Below are 21,196 nucleotides of genomic sequence, written 5' to 3'. Positions count from 1 at the left end.
AGATAATGCAAAATAGTGTGATAATGCAATCCTGAAAAGTAAATATTTCTTAAAACTGCATTTTGCATTTGATAGTGGATATAAGATCAGTTTCTGGCCATGCTTCCCATTCAACATAGTACTTTACAGGGTTAATCTTGTTTTAAATTCTGGTTTATAAATAAATAAAATGATCCAATATTCTGTATATTCTTTCTTTAATGCACATTAAATGTAATGCAAGTTTTAGTAGGAATTGTTAAAGAAATATGACATATTTAATTACTATCCTAAACCCAGTGCTTTGAAGTCTAGCAAGTGAAATATGCTGATACAGGCAATGTTACTTTTAAAACTTGAATGAAAGGAAAGGTAAGTGTTAAAAAGAGATGCCTCTGTTTTACAGCTTTAAAAGATGAGGGTAAACTTGTGTTTATTTTGACAGTTTCATATCTAGATGTTACTTTGCTGTTAACACAAGGGCATTAATTTGCAGTTTCTTTTTGCAGGTGCTGCTTTGTGCTGTAATTGGTATGCATCCAGAAGATCCACTTAAGTTTTTAGAAGAAAAGCTCAAAGAAATAATGGAAAAGGGATTAGACGCTGTCTTGTGGTAAATACGAAATGATTGTGTGTGTGCTCTGTGGGTTAGAATATTGAACTTGGACTTTTAAAACATGCTAACGGCACAGCATCTGTTTAGGTGGCAAGTTAAATGTTAATACTGCTTTTTTTTCAAATATTAATGGCGTATGATATTGCAAATACAGTAAGACAATATCTTTTAAAACATAGAAAATATTTTTCTTTTGATATCTCTGGAGTTTTTTGTCTAAAGAATATGTAATGGATAGAACCTCTACTTAATGTTCCTCTTTGTTTACTTACTGTATTAAACCGAGGTAGTGTTACTTGTTATAACTTCATTGCTGACCATCGATATTTACCTATATGAACTAGGGATGTGGCCTTCAACACTGAATCATTAATTGTGGTGTTTCTCATTTTAACTCTTCTCTCTGTGTTCTTTCACCTTTTTAAGTTAAGTCATCACATCATGAGATAAAAAAGACTAAGGATTTCATTCTTTTCACACTGGTATCTTATGAAATACTGTGATTGACTTAAATGGGAGAAGGCTTTAGTCTCTAAAATATGTGCTATAGACTAAAAAATGCCATCTGAATTTTTAAACATATGTTTCACAGCAAGTGCTTTTTCTCAGACTTGTTGAAAGTTTTGAATATCAGGAAGAAAGCTCCATTTGGTGCAGAGGGAAGAGTAACAAGCTATAATGGTATTTCTGTTGACATGAATCACTGAGAAGATGGAATACCCTCTTTTTTTACTTGCTGGACTTAATCCAAGAATGCAGTTTCATTTGTAGCTGTCACAGCTGTGCAGTAATCAAGCCTGATGTTTTAGGATATCATCAGGATTAATGAAGCTGCAAGAAAACTTTAAATATTGAGAAGAACTTCTACTAAGATTGTAGTGTAAGCAAGTAAGAAAAAAGATGAACAATATTTCATAGCAGTCAGACTGCCTGGAGGCCATAACTGCTGGGGAGTGGAAAGAGCTTTGTGCAGGAAGGAGATGGGAAGTCTTAGTTCCGTATGAATTCAGTTCTGTGTTACATGTAAAGTCTCTACAATAGAGTGTTTTAGAGTTCAGGTTAAGTAGGTGTGCTGTCACTAAGGCAACTTTCTAGTAAGGGACTTTGGTTGAGGTACTGATTTCTGTAAAATGCCTCACCATTGTCAGAAAATTGCAGTGTTCATCACTGGATTAAAACTGACCCCGGAAGATGCTGCTGGTCTATTTAGATGGGAGCTAGAAAACCTTAGAGAATGAGAACTGGAAAAAAGAGGGAAGGCAGTATAACGGGCAAATGGTTAATGCTAGGAAAATAAACATCTTTTGCAATGCAAAAGAGGCTGTAGTTTCAAAGGGCTAGCCAGGGGGGTACTTACCTTGCTTTTGTGTTCTGTGCAGTTGCCACTTCTGGTTGAAGTTTCCGTAGGAGGTGAATAATAATTCCTTAATCTTTGGGCCCACTTAAGTCTGGACCCCCAGCTGCACTGGGTGCACTCATCAATCGACTTTATTGTTTACTTTGCGTTATTTATAATGTCTTTCCTAGAAGTTAAAAACTGATTTGATTTCTCTTTTAATTTTAGTCCTCTGGTAAATACTTTTTATTTCAGTATTTCTCATGGAATTTTAATACAGCATAGTAATTTTTTACTTATTTGGCTCTTGCAATGTGCCTTCTTTTTCTGTAATGAAAACAGAAGTTTACCTACCTAGACTTGGCATGGCCTATCTGCAACAGCAGGAAACATTGCTCCAGCTACTTACAGCTTGAAATGGCTGTTCAGTTAATATTAAGATGAGAAACAAAATAGCATAATCTAATAGGAAATGTCCAAGATAGATATTATATGGAATGTTTCAAGCTCTGATGTACAGATTATTTCAATGTAGCTTTAAAAGTAGCAATAACATTAATGTAATAATTAATTTTCATATTTTGTAAATATTTAAATGGCTGCTTTAGGTATTTGTAATGAAAGTTACATAGATCATAATCTTTTAATAGTAACAATAAAAGTGTAACTGTAACTAATCTAGTAGGTACAGAGAAAAGATGTGTTTTCTTTTGAGGATACTAATATGGTTAATATGATTTACTTCTCTTTTAAAGGTGTATGTGTACTGATCTGTCTTTACACCCAAAATTTAAGAGGCTTTCAGAAACGTACCTGAACACTGTTTTTGGACTAGATGTTGAACAACTGGTAAAAATCATTATCATTGCAATAACTCTATGCTGTGAACGCATTTGCTAATCCAGAATACTCATACTCTGTTTTTAAGTTTTCTCATGTTAGTCTCCTATAGCTAATGTGAGGAAGATAGTAATTTGGTTTTCTTTCTATTTATACTGATTTGTATCCAAAACCTAATACCATCAGAGGTGAGCACGTAGGCATGTAGTAGGGAACAAGTAGTCAAGTATTTGGTCATAATTTAAAGAGAGTTCCACATAAATACGAGTCTAGTTTCAATAGCATAGTTTTTTCTATGCATTATTTAGTTTTACTTAGACAGTTCCTAAAATTACACTTGAATCAGAAAATCTTGGAAAGTGCTATAAATGCTAACAATGAATAGTTACAGCATTATTGTACATGAAGCATGAGGAGGTGAAGATTTGGTTTTACTGATCCAGAAAGTCACCTATAGTGAAGAAAAACTGTTATTTTATGACATTCAAAGGAGAAAGATGCTGTACGATCATGCAAGGAAGCAGTGTAAGCAATTTACTCAGTTAGTTGGCATGCAGTGTGACCAGATCTTCTCTTAATTACTTCTGTATAACTGTACTCAATTTTGTCTTAATCCATCTGTACTGTGAGTTCACTGCAATTTCATTTCGGCCATTTCCTCTATTACAAACCACTTAAATACTATCAATCTGAAAGTGGAAAGGTTGATTTATACAGTATATGTATAAATATACAAACAGGTTGCAGTCAAATCCTCTCACAGATTTTCTTAGGAGTAAGAGCAATAAATAAGATAACCCTCAGTATTTCCTGAGGCCTAGTTGCTGTTTGTACATTCAAAGGACCATATTTTCTTTTATAGAGATATTCGTGGCTCATAGTCTGACACAGTTTTGGTTCTGTAGAAGTTCAAACAGGTTTATTAAAATACCAATGAGTTAGAGTCATGTAAATAGTTTACATAGCAATGGATCATAAAAATATTTTTGTAAAGAGTAACTAAAGTATTTGTTTAATATGCTAAATTGCTGGATACAGCTGATCAGTGAAAGAGTGGATATGCAGGATGAAAGATGGAATTTCAGTTATTGAGCTTTCCCTCAAGCACACATACTATTTCTGTTACATATGCTAATTTAGTTTTTCCATTAACTTCTGTGTATAAAACCAGAAGTGTAATTTGGTAGCAAAAACCAGAAAATTACACTTGAACATTCATTTCTTTAGAATAGATACCTTAATTTGGACCAATCAACACAGATAATACAAGATTTCAACCTTCTGTCTGATTTCTAAATATTCATAATACAGCACTGTTTTGTGTAGTAATGTCATAAATGATTTGTTTAGATAACTGAAGAATGTACCAAAGCATGGGGCTTTTACAGCAGGAACTTAATGAAGCTGTATTTTGGGTAAGTGTACGCATTTTACATATACCTCAGGATCATCTTAAGAAAAAATATTTTACCAAAGCAATATTTATGTAGTTTCATAGTTCGGGCGAGGAAAAAGTTCTCGTTTTAATAGACCAATGTGAAGAGATCAGAAACTTAGTTTTGCCTTTATTTTTCTTCAGCAGTGTTAAAAATAGTCAGTTCTGAGTTCCTGCCTGTTCCAGACTGAACAAAGGCCTTTGACATTTCTGTACTTGAATCAGCATTATTTACTAGTAATATAGTAGTATGCCCAGTAATAAAAGGATAACTTGTGTTTGGTTCTGAAAGTAAAAGATCTGCATTCTCTTCTGCTCTTTCTTAGGTTTCCCTTATACTTGGGATTAGCTCACTCATGCTTTATGTAATCCAATTTCCCCTTTTAAAAGTGAGGATACTCCATGGCTATGTTTGAAAATAAAATCACAATAAATAAACATGTTTGCTAATTTCTTTGTTGTAGGCATGTATATCAAAATTTAATGATTCTCCAATTAGAGTAGTTAAGTTTGGGCTATTCTGTTTTGAAAAACATGCGATGCTAATTATATAGGAAGCACAACTCTGCCAGGAATACTGGTGTAAATCCTTACTAAGCATCACAGAATCACAGAATTGGTAGGGAGGTGAAGATTTTCAAGATAGACTGTGATTAGCCTTGTCTGTTTTCAGTCATCTTGAGAATCACAGGTGTTGGAGACATGACAATCTCTGCAGGCACTTTATTCCAGTACTGCATAATCCCTTCTACTAGAAATATTTTCCTAATAGCTGAGCCTTCCTGGCTATAAGAGAAACTCTCTCTCCCCTTTTAAATTTTGTCTTATACACCAGGGACATGGAAGATTATTCCTTTTTCCTTTACAGCAGCATTTTGATGATTGTCTGAGCTAACAGTTTTGTTTAATTATCACGGAAGTTGGACTGGAACAGGAGAATGTTCCATTTATAATTGCTCCCAACTATATGAAATGAAATGACTTTTTAATTTGAAATGAGAGAGATTTTGGCAAATGAGAGTAGTCATATAAAATCTCATTTATTCATAGTCTTTCCAGCACATCAGGTACAGAGAGATAGTGTATTTTAATATATCAGTAACATATGATTCATTTGAAATACTTTTTTTTTGTTCTGAATCTTATTATTTCTTATTACTTAGCTTAGAAGAGAATTTTTTTTAAGAATGTTTAAAATTCTTAATCTATAAATGGAATTTATATTCTACTACGTTCATTTTTATTTGTATTGTCAAGAAAATGTAAGTAGCATTTAAGTAAAGGAGTGCATCTAGCACATGAAAATTGTTCTCTATAAACACTCAAGTGTCATCCCATAATACAGATCTGTACATGAAAGTATAGGAGAGTATGATGGTGGAAGCAAGCAAGTTTTTATTCCTCTTTACTGTAGAATATTACAAACAAGTAGAAATTTTATTAAAATGAGTGAGCGGATTACTACTGGAAAATATTATCATGCATATTTTATTTGACCTATAAATAACATCAGTTTTATTCAGAAGTTTATATTGTTGAGTTTGACTGCTTTGTAATTTACAGCAAATTGCAGTTTTATAGATTTTCCTTCATTAAGGTCAGGAGCCACATTAAATTATTCATTCTGATTTCCATTTCAGAGGATGGTTAAAATACCACCTGCTGAAAAAGAGTAAAAGAAAGAAGGCAGAGCAGAAGGTGGCTCTAGCAGTAGACCATTATAACGTGCAAATAGTAAGAGTTATTATACAGAAGTGGAGCATGTGGGTGCACATTCACAAGCAAAAAAGGACATGTAAGTCTGTATAGCTGCTTTGCATAAGACAAAAAATATGTTGTGTAAAATTATGCTGTGTACATTAAATATATTTGGTCCAACAATTCATCTAGTTATCTCTTTGTAGGATACCATTCACTGTCTGACCTGTGGTAACTTGATGCTATGAATGCCGTGAGAGGCAGTTCCCTCTGTTAGGACGGACGGTGCTGCTACTCTTCTCTAAAGATTGAGCAGTGATGCTGATGCAAAGCAGGCTTGGGAAGTGTAAGGGAAATGAAGTGTACAACAGAAGCACAGGGTGGAGTGAATCGGGATGCTTTTCTGGGAGGTGAAGAGTGCAGTGACAGGGATAAAACAGAAGGGGTCACAGAGAAGACAGAAGAAAAAATACTGTGCTCATTCTGCCTGGGACTTCACGTTCCATGGATCCTGGGGGTATGGGGTTTTTAAATGTCTCTACAAGGCAGCAGCTGTGTACATAGACTCTGTTAACCAGAGTCCACCAGACAGAAGTGTCACGAAAGTAAAGAATGGGCCAAAACCACTACCTATAGCTTTGAGTTTGAGCTCAGGCAGTTACATATGATTCAAATATTCCTCTTACAGAGCCAGAGGCTCAAGCTGTTGTCTCACTTTCCTAGGTAGTTTTCAGAGACTCCTATTCTTTTTCTTTTATATTCTCTTCTAAATGTTGCTGTCAGCCAAGGCACCTTTTGTTAATTTTAAATTCACAGAAGCAGAGGAGGAGACATCTAAAGGGCATGGTTACACAATTCCTTCCAAACTTTTCTTAAAAGTAATTTTTAAAAATGTTTCCATTAATTCATAGTGAACACGCGCTCTTTCATAACCTGCTTTAGTGTTCTTTGTACATTTAACACTGGTGTAACACTTAGCACTTTACTGAATTTATTCTTACAATGTTTGACTTATATGCCATCTGAAACATTATTAAAGTTTTGTTATTCTATTTTATTTTGCTGAGGTCTGTATAGATATGGCATCTCCAAGGTCTGTGCAATTATTGGGTAATTTGGCACATCCAGCTGTAGATTGGTATTGGCTTGTACACAACTCTGACACATTGAAAGTATGTCTTGTTTATGCCTTGCCAGCTAACTTGAAATCCTATTGTAATGGTCTTAGTTATATCTATTGTAAGAGGTTGTTATTTATTTCCTTACAGAATCCAAATTGATTATCTGTTTTACTAAAATTTAATTTGATTGTTGTTCATCTAAAGCACTTAAATGACATACTTCTTCTTACTTGTGGTCTTCAAGTTGGTTATAACTATGTGTATTTTCAGTGGCAGTGAAGAGATTGCAACAGATCTTTAATAAATTATACTTAAATGCTGTCGTGAAGGCTTGGCATGCAGAGGCCCACAGTTCTTCAGAAACAAAAGCATATTTTGAGGTATGCACTATAATACTTTAACTATAGTAAGCTTACTGATTAAAGATTGATTCCGTTAATTCCAACTGGAAACCCAGCGCTATCAATATTAAATGAAGCATTTTAGTGTACTACTACTGATACTATTCTTTAGTACTGGTGGTGTTATGGGCAGCAGATCATTACCTCTGTAGACTACAAGTAAAAGTCTGCTTATATCTTAAGCAGCAAAAGGGGTTGAGTGTAATTGTATATTATCAGTGATCTAGCTGGATTGGATCAGGTAGCTGATGTCTTAGGGGTAATATTACCAGTTGAGATGATCATCAGCAAAGATGATGCCTCTGGATCCCTGCCACCAGAATCCAAGAGGTATAGATTCCTGCACAGTGAGGAGAAGGCTCAGTAACCTCATCTCCTCCTCACAAGCATGGGGTAACCAAAATTATGGTCACCTGAGAGTAGGCAGCACATGGACAGCCTCATATGCCCCCTGCCAGCAGCCCTATCTGGTCTCGCTGTGAAAAACAGGCTTTTCCTCATTTCTGGGAAGGTTGCTGCTGCCAAGGAAGAGAATGCTATAGCTTGATGCTCGGCAGATACCGTATGGGAAATGGGAGAGATGGAAGCTGTAAGACTGGGACGCTGCTAATAGCATGGAGTTCCAAAATCATGCTCCTTTTCCTTGGCCTTCTGTAGGATAGTCAGTATGGAAACCAGCTGGGGACAATTTATCAGTCGCTGGCTGCCAGACACCAGTTAGAATATCCTTGCTGGAGTAAACCTGTCATTGGTGCTGCTCTTTCTCTGGTTTCTCAAATTAATTGCTAGACTCTCATTTTTATTTATGCTTCTTCTCCCTCCTGTACATTTTCTTTATCCTCTTTTCTTGCTGCTTTCTTAAAATATTTAAAATCTTAGTCTGACTAGACTGAGTGCGCAAAAGACATCTTGTTGCAGAAGCGCATGAGGGCATTCTTGGGGAATAATATTCTTAAATTCTTTCCATTCTTAATAGCAGATGAAAGGGTTGGTTGGATTTCCATAATTAGATTAAAATGCATAGAACAGAAAGAATATAACCGAATCATTTTTGCGTACAGTTCTGTAGGCATTTTGGGTGCAATTAAGTCACCTAAACATAGGTTTCTGGTGTAATTCAGGATGCCCTGGGATTCTCAGGCAAGGCTAGACCAGGCAGGTCTTGAGCTTAAAGCTCAAGAAATGCAAGAATCCTCTGCTATCTGCTATCCTGTGTCAATCTTTTGTGGATATCTTGGATAATCCAGGGCGTCTAAGATAACACTCCTTGATTTTAAAATGCAGAATTAAACCATCAATAATTATAAATTGTAATAAACTAAATGGTCTAGAAGAACTCACGTTACTGCTAATGGGCAAATACATTTTCAGAATGGGAAGTTACAATCTAAAGTTCATTATTCACATTTACTTGGTTCTTTCTTGCTATGCTATCCTACTGTTTTCTTCCTTCTCCTGTTCTTTATTCCTAATTCCTCCTTTCCTGCATAGTTCCTCTTTCTTTACTCTTCTCCTCTCTTCCCTGTAGCAGTATTTAAATAAAAAACATTTTTATAACCCCTGACACTCTGTTTCTAGAGCTAGAATAAAAGGAGATTCAATGTTGCTCCCATGTTGAGTGTATATGAAAAAAAGTATTTTTCACGCAGTGTACATTGTTGGGTACATTATAACATCAGAGAGATTTTAGTAGTGATACCTTTAGAAGACCTGGTCTGAAAAAATCACATGTGCCATAGCGTGTTTATGTCGTTGTGTGTACACAATGTTTTAGTCTGGAAATGCAGGTAGACTCCTGTCCTTCTGTATTGTACTGTTATGATGCAAAATCATGAGATGCACCCTAAAACTACAGTTGTCCTCAGTAATAGCAGTTATAAATGCTCATAGATGTGTAACTACCTGGGATTTGAAAATATCTAGTTAAGTTTACAAAAAAAAAATTTAATTTTTAAAATATTTAAGTGTATTTGAAACTTTGAACCTGCAATTAAGATAAAATCGTGCTTCCCTTGTATTATCTTTTTTAGAGTTTGGCAAAGGAAAGTCAGAAAAACTTCTGTGAATTAAATGATCTTTCCACCAGCCATGAAGCATCCCTTTTACCAGAAAAAGCCTTGTTACAGGTTTGTGATAGTTGGATGTTCTTTTTAATTTTTCATGTATATTTCATAAAGGGTATATATAATATTTTGTTGAAAAGAATATATTTGTGCAATGGAAAGGACGGTTCCTGTTCACATTGTTCACTTTGAGTCAGGTGGAATCCTTTGAAGGATGACAATGCTATTCTTTCCTTCAGTGGCACCTAATCATAATCTGCACGTCCTAACCTGTGTCCATACCTATGCAACTTGCCACACCTATAAATAAATAATTATTCAAATATTCAGGAATTCTGAGGTTGGTAGTAGCATCCTTTCTTCATTAAACCTCCTGAAATAGCGTAATCTTTCTGTTGGTTCTGTAACAATACTGACTGCATCATTCCTTTTTTTGTAGCTTGGGAGAAATCTGTTTATCTTAGTCTATGACCCTTGGTTTTTTGACATCCAAGCCATGAGCTCAAAACATAGTGACATCATAAGCTATCCTTTTAGGTTGCCCTTTTTTGAGGTCACATCATGTTCACAGTTACATGTGCTGCTGTCACAAAGGATCAGATCTTACATTCATAAAGTCTATGCACATAAAAAGCAGAATCTGGATATTAACATATCAAAAAGAATGACAGCTATTCTGAGGTATGTAGCCATACTTTTTTATTAAGGCTACAGAGCAACTGTAAAAATACATTATAAAATTTTCTCTTCTTTTTACATATAAAATTAATTTTATAGCCTATATAAATCAAATATTCTGTCAGTGCTGCTTCAGTGGTTTAGCAGAAAACGTTAATGTCTTCCATTACTTGAGCAATTCCAACTCTGAGGTCTGGAGCTGAAAAGCAAGGTATTTTGCCAGTTTAAAGTTTGTATATATTATCATAGTGTATATTTTAATGTGTGGTTTTGGGGAGAATGAAGTAGGATGTCAGAATTCTACTGATTTGAACAGGAAAAAATAACCTAAAGAATAAGAACAAAGAAAAATGCATAATCCACACAAATTTCAAGCCATATTTTCATTCATATATATATGTCATTGTAGGAAGTGGAATTATTTTTGTTTATCTGTATTTAAATAGCATTTGCTATTTAAAATCCAAAAGCTAGAGCTGGGAAAATTGTATGTCATGAGAGAAATCAAAACTATATCACTGCAGTGGAAAAAACACAACAGGTAATAAAATTAATAACAGCCATAAGGTAAGGTGAGTATATTAGGGAGTGTTAGTCAAAACTTCATTGTAGTAATGATGATGTTTTTTACTACAGAGCAATCAGAATCTGTTGGATTTTCAGGAAACAATAAATGAAAGCAACATCTTCTGAGTATTTTCAAATCTGCTGATTAATTTCAAAGATCTTTAACTAGCAGTATGACCATTCAGGAAAGTTCTGTTCTTGTGACTGAGCACACAGGTAAAGACAAAGAAAAGTAAAAGTCCTGCATCTTAAGCAGCAGTTGGTATCTTTTCCTACGTGTGCTTCCCTGTACCCCATCCAAAAAGAAACTCCCCTACCAACTTCTGTCTTTAACAGAATGAAGAGCATAACATTTGAGATAGTGAGGACATAGGTTTGGGATATAGATGAAGACAATAGCCAAGGCAGGAACGGAGGGGTGTGTATGTGTTAAATGGCTGGTGTCCTAGACAGGGTTCAGGGTTTGCCACCTCTGTCTGAGCTATCGTGGGGTATGCTGTGGTTGCTCTGGTGCATGGGGGCACAACAGTTCCCTGGTTTTCCTAGGGAGCTATCCCAAGAGAAGCTGGCCACAATGAATGAGAGCTAATTCTCTTGGGTACTTTAGGGTAGGGAGGGTTAAGGACTGGGATCAACAGAAGGACAACAGCAGCAGTGCAGGGATTTGGCAGGATGCATGGAAGCATCTAGGGCTAAGGAGCACCTTCTGGTGGGTCTCCTTCAGGCACAACAGAGAGAACAGGCTGAGCCAGCTGTGCTGAAAGTATTTTTGCAAGTATTTTTTGTGTATGTGGAATAAATCATGCAAGTGATTACATATGTGGGCTGGAAGCTAGAGCTGTGGATCTCTGGGGCAGGCCAGAAAATAATGGCTTTATTTATGTGTAAAGTGCAGAGGGAACAAAAGTTATTACAGAAGAGCAGGAAGCCTACCAAAATGTTTCCATTTTGTATTTAAAAACAATGCAACTCCCTTGATCCAGACAGAAGTGCAGATCAGTGTGGCTGTCACCTGCTGTTCTTTTTCTTGAGCTGTCTTTACTTTATTTAGTACAGGAAGTGCAGAAAGAGCTCTTTTGTTTACTGGCACAGACCAGAGCTTTGCTGTAGCTGAGTGCCTAACTATTTGCTGCAGAAAGACAGAGTTTGCTTCATTTCTTCCTCTCCTTCCTCTCCTCCTTCTCCATCCTCTCTTTTCTATGTGTCCCTTCTCCTTTTTCTCCCTTTCTCCGTTTCCCTGTTTCTCCCTTTTCCCCCTGTGAAAAGAGGATATATTCTCATGCTATCTTTTTGTGGATTCAGTATGTAGATACAATCTCCTTCCACAGAAGTTTGTTACTGGGTGCTGTGTCCTCCAGGCCAGATCTGTGTTTGCTCTGAGCATTCACAAACTGTGGAAAATAAAGTGTGCCTGGACTTCCCAAACTTTTGGAACGGATACAGAGACTTTATTTGTCTCTGGCACTGAAGATGACATTTGGTGGTGGATCATTTCAAAATCACAGGGTTATTTAGTAAATATCATTATTAGCATGGTATCATTTATTGCAGCTTTCTGTTCTGCTTCTTGTGCAAAACCCCCTTATCTGTCAGTTTGCATTTACTGCTGGGACAAGCTCTGTCCTCAGGGCCAGCTGGAAACCATTTGCTTTGTAGATTGCAGTTTCCTAAAAAAAATCAGTGGTACCACAGTATGCTGATGTTGAGTTATTGACAGAAAATGATTGCTGTGCTTTAAAGCTGGTTACTGTGGGCTTGACCTAACACAAAATAAATGTTTCAACAGACCTTTTCAGAACTAAAAATTCAAAAGGTTACTATCAAGACAGTGTCAAAGTAAAAGCCTTGCTTTTGTTCTGCTGATAAGAAACTAAACCCTATTAATGAACAATAATACAGTTGATATTTTATTTCTTATTCTAAAGAGTCATATAGTTCCATTTATTCAAACACTTTTTGTGAGCTCTATCAAAATTCCTTAGATTTTTAAATTAGATTGAATTTTGAAGTTAAGGAAATAATCCACATGTCCAAATTAAACAGACTTTTGGTTAGAGAAGCCTGTGGTGGATGCAACTATAATTATCATGGGATGCAAGTCTTTGAAGGGGTGGGGTGTATGGAAGGAATTTGCTATTGAAAAGGACCTACACACTTCTGTACTTTAAAAAGAAGTTGTAAGTCCCCAGCTGCATTCTGAACTACCTAAAAATCTTTAAAATGAGTATGGCTTTAGCAAGCTCCCAGGACTCCAGAAAAAAACATAAAGCCAGAAAAGTTGGTTTTTAAGAATTAAGTGGTGTATATGAAGTGAATACAGACAGCTTGTGGGACAACAGCATATTTTGAGGAGCTGGCAGATTGCTTGGATGTATTACCTATGCAGTTAAATGCTAGTGGTAACTGACACATTATCAGTGATTTTCCTACCTGACCTGTCCTTTTTTAGCTAAAGAAATTATAGCCCTTGGATAGTTTCTATAGGCTGAAGTAATTTTTTTTAAATCTCAGTAGAACACTCTTGATGTTTCTGCTTGTTTCTTTTAATTGAACTTAATCTCTGTGATAAAAATGGGTTCTAGCAGATACGCTTTTTGATCCTGTTCATTTCAGTAGAACTGCACAGAATATAAATGAGGATAAAAGTTTCTCCTAAGGAAGAAGTATTTCCCTTAGTGAAACATCCTTTTTATTAGAACATCCCTTTTTGATTCTAATTTCTTAGTAACTAATTTATTACAAAGCATATTTCAAGATAAGCTGCACTTTGGTAATCCATGTACTCTACACACGTAGTCACTCTTTCTTCACTTCTTAGCTATGTTGATCACCAGAAGCGAAACAAAATTTGCAGTTACCTCCTTGCTTTTACAAAGGCTTTATGTGCATTGCTTCTGAGTACAACATTCATTTGAGCCTCAAAGCCTCTATTTGACTCAAGATTTCTCTTGTGCCTGTGTATTCTGAGTGAACTCTGTACTGAGCATGCATTCTTCTTTCTGGAGCATATTTCTAATCATACTTCATATACTGCTATAATGAAAAACAGGTTTTATTGTATGCATTGTTGTATGGAAAATTGTATAACTAATATGGAAATATTTATATTCTATAAAACACACTGGCATCTTTGCTATGTTTTCACTCTGACATCTTACTCTTGAGGTATATATCTTAAATTCTAAGCTCTTTGGAAATGTATATCAAGAAAAATTCCTCTTCAGTGACAGGTTATGGGATGAAATTAGAAAGTTCTTTTTGTGTTTTCTGTCAGGTAATTACCACACCACGTTTAAACTGTTGCCATAGATGTATAATTGTGCAATTAGAAAATTAATTACGAGTGTGAAGCTTTCCTTATAGAAAAGTTGCTTTAGGAAAAGTCATGTGGGATTGTATTAACCATGTTCCTTTCAGCTGGTTTCTTTTTCATAATCAGAACATCTAAGCGTTGTGTTTCATGTCAGATATTTGTATTTCAACATATGATGTAGCATTTCAGTTCTGCAAATGATTATGAATATGGGAATTTTTAGTATGTAAATAATCCAGCTGTCTTAGATAAAATTCTGCATATGCTTTTTGTCTTTGAGTCTTAAATGCATCTTACGTTTTCAGATGGTTATGATATAATGCGTGTCTGCTTCTATAGCAAAACCATTCGATTTTACTGTATGTTCCCTCATTTCATTTTACCAAGTTTCTTCTAAGATGAAACACTAGTATTCTGTCGGCAGAAATCCTGTTTATACTTGGTCATGAAAATGGCAGGTGAGGAGCTATGGCACAAGCTTGCCAAACGTCCTGTTCATTCAGTCTCTTACTTTTATGGCCTGACACTGCTGTATCTAACATTATTTAGCAGGGCAAGACCTTTTTAGAACGCTATATTTTCGTTTTTCAAAGTGTTACTTAGTTGTAGCAGTATAGTTTGAAATATTTACTTATATAAAATGAATTACCAGTATAACTTTTATATCTTCTCTATCATAACACATCGATTTCGATAGTCTAAAGATTTATAGATATATTTACCAAATTATACTAGTTAAAAAGACCTCTGAGGCAGAAACTACAAAAACTCTTCACAGGGAAATTAAATTGAATTTAAAAGTACTATATTTAGTCTACAAAGCTTTAGTCCAAATTATATTGCCTCAAGTAAGTTTAGGAGAGGTGTTTTAAAAGATATTGTTTTGATACAGGTGAAATAAAACTGCTGATAGTGCATAAAAATCTTCAGTTTTGAAACATCCCTGTCATTCTTCATCAGAGCTTGAAATTATGTGCTTTTAAGCAAAGCAGTATTTTCATACTCTTTGTTAAGGCTGTTAATGAGTAGTTATTGCCATTCTGCTATAAAAGGTATGTTTAAACTCCTAAGAAAGAAGTATTTAATTTGAAAATAGCTCTTCTTGTTTAGGATAGGTGAATATGCATCATTTAATTCAGCAGTGCTTCTTACTGAATAGGTTTTCATATCATCTATGTCTTTTTTTCTTACACAGATTTTCCGTTACATAAATTTGGTTGATCTGGCAAGATGTGCTCAAGTTAGTCAAACATGGATGATGCTGTCTCAGCACAGTTCGATATGGAGTGATGTAAGATAATAACTATATTCTATTTCAATTTTATTTATTTTTAACAAGAGTGAGACAAGGAGGTAATTTACCTTAAGAATGCTAAATATCAGGAGAAAAGTTTTATCCCCAAATATGACTTGTTCTATTCAGCTACATGAATAAAAAAATAGGAGCAACTCAAATGAAATTGTCTGTTGATATATCATTACAAAATCAGTGGAACTGAAAGAGAATTGGCTCCTAAGGCTTGGCTAAATCTAGACAGTTAAGTGTCTTAGGCTTAAGACCCATTTAGGATCCAGAAGGTGAACAGATTTGTTCCTTGTGAGGCTGAGAAGAGATCTGAACTCCCAAATTTACTATTCTGTCCCTTGAGTGGGATATAGCTCATAGGCCTATATCTACCTTCCTGACTGAGGGAAAGAAGTTCTGGAGGGCTCAACAATGCTCTGCTTACATGTCCTACTGTCTGGTTCTAAGCAGCTGCCTGTTCTCTGGGTGAGTTTCTTTACACTGACCTTCTGATGTGCTTACTGTCACACGTATGTTTTGTAGAGTCTCTGCTCAGATTTGAATTGTTGAATCTACCCTTGGGCATCAACACCTAAAAGATCAGTTTGTAGTGCCTTTATTAGGTCTGGTCTTAAGTTCCTGTGATGAATTCATAATCTTAATGAACCTAGTATTAAAAGTTCTGACAATTTTAATGTAAGAAAAACAAAATCCTAATAAGAAAGTGAAAAAAACAGAAAAAGTTCTGAACTCCTGACTTCAGGTACTGTAACCAATTCTAAGCCTTCTGCATAGAAATAATGGTAAAAAGAAAAGGTAATAGGTTTTCAAAGTATTTGGGTAATAAACATGTATTATGAAATGTACAACAAACAGATGTGGTGTGGCTTTAGCAGATTATACAAAAGAGGAAAAAAAGCTTTTTCTGGCCTTCTTATGAGCAAATTTAAAGAAGACATGAAAAAGACTTCTTCAAAAAGGAGATATTTCTTATTAAAGAAATAATAAATATTGGTAGATAGACAGTTAAAACTATTTTCTAGTCTTTTGTGTTGAAACTTCTTGAACTTCTGACAGATATTAAGAAAAACGATGGGTTTGGTCAAAGATCTAGATATCCCCAGCTTGCAACTTAAATCACTTTAAGGATCCTTCTGCTAAAACTAAGATGGTAGATTACGTAGTCTTGATATCTTGATGTACCAGCAGACATTAACTAGAAAAAAATAATCTTTGGCAACTTTAGGATTTTATAAAATAAATGTTCCAGTCTAACAATTTTCTTTGCATTTAGTATTCTGAGATGTCGTATTTTGGCAGTTAAAGACTTGTCTTAGCTCCATAAATGCTGTAGACACACCTTCCTCTACATTTAAGTATTTTTAGTCAGCTGTCTAGAATTTTTATATGTAATACACAGACATTTCTGTGTTTTCCTGATTATTGATCCAGTGTTTACATAGACCATCGTGTACTCAGTAGCAGTTTTGATAATGACGTGTCTTTGTATATACTACTTATTTTTAGGACTGAATTATATATCAATTGTTTAAATTTTTAGATCAATTTTTCATCAGTGAAGCATAAAGTTCAGGACGAAATAGTAGTAAATGTTTTGCAGAGGTGGTGTCCATGTGTCTTACGCTTGAATCTTCGAGGTTGCTGTTCTCTTCACTGGCCTACCTTTAAAAGTATCGGTAAGTATTACCTGTATTTATTAAGTTTTAATCCCCTCTTTAAACTGTGTTTTCACTCTATGCTTCACTGTTGTCCCATTTTGCTGCCTATATTCATCTCTATGTGTCCAGCCATAATGAAGCAATGTGAGTAGGATATATATAAAATTACTTTAAAGGCAGCCCAATTCCTTCATGACAGTCTCCAGGCCCAGTGACCTCCATATGACTGAACATTGCTACATACAAATAGAATCTTTATATTGTGTGTGAAATACTGTAGTATGACAAATAAGATTGGAATGCAAACATGTGCTTAAATATATCAGAATGCCAGAACCCAACTGTACTGAGATAGTTAGCACAGAATCACAGAGTGGCTGAGGTTGGCAGGGACCTCTGGAGGTTGCCTGATCCAACCCCCCTGCTCAAGCAGGGCCACCTAGAGCAGGTTGCCTAGGCCTGTGTCCAGATGGCTTTTGACTATCTCCCAAGGATGGAGATTCCACAGCCTTCCTGGCCAACCTGTGCTCAGTCACCCTCATAGTACAGCAGTAAATACACCCTGACGTTCAGATGACACCTCCTGTGTTTCAGTTTGTGCCCATGTTCTGCCTCATCTGTCACTGGGCACCCCTGAAAGAGCCTGGCTTCATCTTCTTTGCACTCACCCTTCATGTATTTATATATATATTGGTAAGAACCCCCTGAGCCTTCTCCAGCTGAATATTTGCAGCTCTCTCAGCCTTTCCTTATAGAAAATATACTCCAGTTCCTTAATCATCTTTTTGCCCTTTGCTGGACTCCCTTCAGCATGTGCATATCTCTTGTACTGGGGAACCTGGAACTGGACATGGTACTCCAGTTGTGACCTCACCAGTGCTGTGTAAAGGGGAAAGATCACCTCCCTCAGCCTCCTGGCAACACTCCTCCTAATGCATAGGTGTATACCATCTACCTTCTTTGTGGCAAGGACACGTGGCTGGCTCATGTTCAAACTGGTGTCCACCAGGACCTCCAGGTCCTTTTCTGCCAAGCCGCTTTCCAGCTGGGCTGCCCCCAGCATGAAGTGTTACACAGGGATTTTCCTCCCCAGGTGCAGGATTTTACATTTCTCCATCTTGAACTTCATGTGATTCCTGCAAGCTCATTTCTCCAGCCCTCAAGGTCCCTCTGGATGGCAGCACGACCCTCTGGTGTATCAGCCACTGCTCCCAGTTTGGTGTCATCTTCAAACTTGCTGAGGGTACACTCTATCTCATCATCCAGATCGTTAATGGAGATGGTCTAGAGTGAGGTGTCCCTGCCCATGGCAAAAGGGTTGGAACTAGATGATCTTAAGATCTTTTCCAACCCTAACCAATCTGTGATTCTATGTTAAACAGGACTGGACCCAGTATTGACCCCTAGGGTGTACTGTTGCTGGTCCCAAACAAGAAGTTAACAGGCATACGCACACAAACAAAAGAGTCCTAGTGTGGTTCAAGACGTCAGTGTGATGTTTAAGTTTCAGGACAAATAATAGGTACTTGATTCTACTGCCAAAACAGAGTCCCTCTGGAAGTAGAAAAGCATCTTAGTCCTTCCTGAGAATATGTGTGGAAGTTCATGTGACCATGTGATCAGACAGCATTTTGGAATACTTTCAGGTCAGTAATCTTCTTCTCAATGCAGTTGTATGCTCAGCTAAGCAGAGAATTTGGCAAGAAAAATAAAAGCCTTTTTTTTTCAGGTCAGTGCTAGAGGGTCAGTGCTAGCTGTGAAAGTGTACTTGATATGTTAGGAATTAACCTGCATCCTCACTGTTACTCAGACATTTTATCATGAAGAGTGTTAAAACATTCTGGTAGCATTTTCATAAGAAAAAACTCTTCTGCTACAACTATGCAAGATCCCAAGCAATGTTTTTGATTACTGGCACAGCTTTACTTCAGTATTTCTCAAGCAAATGAATGATACTGATTGACTCTTTTGTAGCCTATGCTTTAACTGAATGCAAATGCATAGAAAAGGAAAATGCCTTTATTTTCCCCCCCAAAATTGTATTTTGATGTTTTGAGTCTATAGTGCATGTATTATTTAATCAGATAATACATGATTGAAACTGTTGATGCAGCCTATAACAATTTCAGTGTATTTTCTTTTGGTTTAGAAAGTGACTATGTAATTATGGGTGAGAACAATTTGCTCTCTCAAGTGGTGACGGAAAAGAACAATTGGCCAAAATAAAAAGAGTATTTGATCACGGTCTTGGCTTTTAAGTCATAGGAGAAAAGAACATCCTCAATATCATTCTCAATGATACCAGCACGCAAGTTGTTTAGTGAAATAATTCAATGTTACAATAAACTTTGACAGCTAATAAAACCAGGATGACAAAATACATCATACACAGCCACATTGCCTCCATTATGAGGTCTGTATTTAGAAATGTAAAACCCTTTTATGATTCTGTTTTCCTTATGTATTTGAGTACAAAACTAAAACCATAATAATTATTGCATTTAAAGCTAAAAACATGTAAAGAACAGTTGTGATAGAACAGAACTTTATATACACATGGTGTTTTCTATTACATTTTTTAACTGATATTAAATGTATTAAACTGTTAATATTAATTAATAAAGAATAATTATTACTTAATATTAACATATTAAAATAATTTAACTTAGAGGTATCAGCATGCTGGTTATATCAGTTGGAATATCAGTATGTTGATTGCCATCCATTTCCATTTATCTTACATATCAAAGACACTAAATTAAATCTGTGTATTTACAAACTGTGTATTTTTTCCATTTTTATTGATAATTTATGTTTTTTCTGTAGGCTCAGAATCAAAAATTTTGTCTATTTACGTATACTCAGTGCTATTAAACTAATTGTGATGATTCATGTCTGATGGTCCACAGGGCTTTTAGCAAACATTGATTTGTAAAGCTTTTCCTTCTAACTTTGAAGACACCCAGTAGCTCTTTTAAAGAATGAAACACATTAAAGTGAGTGTACTATTGCTATTTAGGTTAATAACATATTTATTCTGTTAAACCTCATTGATCATACAGCCTACTTTTGCCATTCTTTTGAAGCTCTTGTGGATGGTTTAAAATGGCTGCAAAACTAATATTTTTTTAGTGATTGAAAATCATACTGAAATCCTGTTCCTTTGACATTTCTTCAACTAACAAACTGCGTCGAACTGTCTGTTCACTTATAGGCTACAGATGTGATGAACCTTTCCATTAGAACTTCCCCAAGCTACGGTTCTGACCTCATCCTTTTGAATAAATCCAAGATTACACAGATTTTGGCAGCATGTTTTTATTGTTAAGGGTAAAAGAGCAATGATATCAGTTGGGGTTTAGGTCTGTTCAGCTGGCTAATCGTGTTAATATTCTTTTGTAAATTAATTAGCTGCTATTCTTAAGTATTGTTTTTATGTACTGCAACCTTGGTATGCGGTGTATGCATGAAATGGTAGTCATTGTTTAATGCCTACTTATACCTACAATTCCAGCTCAGACTCTTTGGCAAACGAATGTGTTATTGTGCCAAAGAAAAATGAGTGTATGAGATGCATGGATTACAGCTCAGATGCTTGTGGTATTACTCCACCCACTCAGTGATTTTAGAGAACCTTTTGACTTCCACATGTGACTGGGAACTGTGTTTAAAAGCTACCATTCATATTCGTAGTGTAGGAGCTACAATTTCCTTTGAAGCTTTTGAAGCATTTTATTGCCACTAGTGGTCTCGGTGTTGACAGACCTGTCTCTTTTCTTACACTCTGTCATGGCAAAACATTGGGCAAAATAATCTTTTCTGTGTTTCATGTGTGCTGTGTGGAGAGAGGGGCACTGTGTCTGTAGAGTACTGTAGTTTACCCCTTAAGGCAATACATATACTGCATATCAGGAAGACAATGTACCTATCATGCAATTATTTAGTAGATTTGGACAGAGAAAGAAGGAGAATCAAGACAGAAATTACTGAAAGGGCTTAAAAAAGCATATAAAGGAAGAGGAATGCCCATGATTTTCTTTTAGACATGGAAGGGCTTCTGGGATTCTGTGATTAAATGGGTACAGAGAGAAAGAAATGTCAGCATTAAATTGTGGTTTGTGGCTGTGGTGTTTCATGGAGGGTTTACTTCAGTTTACAGTACATTTCGGAGAAGCTGAGAGAAAT

General features: G+C 35.8%; 1 protein-coding gene across 1 annotated transcript in view; it reads left to right on the top strand.

Annotated features, from left to right (window-relative positions):
- Positions 1-488: 488 nt before the first annotated feature.
- FBXL13 (F-box and leucine-rich repeat protein 13) overlaps positions 489-21,196 on the top strand; it is a gene marked incomplete at its 5' end in the record, with an annotated part of 76,156 nt that continues 55,448 nt past the window's right edge. Inside the window, 8 exon segments of the mRNA XM_010011991.1 lie at positions 489-592; positions 2,687-2,780; positions 4,122-4,186; positions 5,847-6,001; positions 7,296-7,405; positions 9,457-9,552; positions 15,243-15,338; positions 16,894-17,029. Of these exon segments, the coding sequence (XP_010010293.1) occupies positions 489-592; positions 2,687-2,780; positions 4,122-4,186; positions 5,847-6,001; positions 7,296-7,405; positions 9,457-9,552; positions 15,243-15,338; positions 16,894-17,029 (856 nt within the window).

Source organism: Nestor notabilis, unplaced genomic scaffold (assembly GCF_000696875.1).
Source record: "Nestor notabilis isolate BGI_N333 unplaced genomic scaffold, ASM69687v1 scaffold3413, whole genome shotgun sequence".
Taxonomy (NCBI): Eukaryota; Metazoa; Chordata; class Aves; order Psittaciformes; family Psittacidae; genus Nestor; species Nestor notabilis.
The sequence above is the reverse complement of the archived record's forward strand: the minus strand, read 5'-3'. Positions and strand labels throughout refer to the sequence as shown.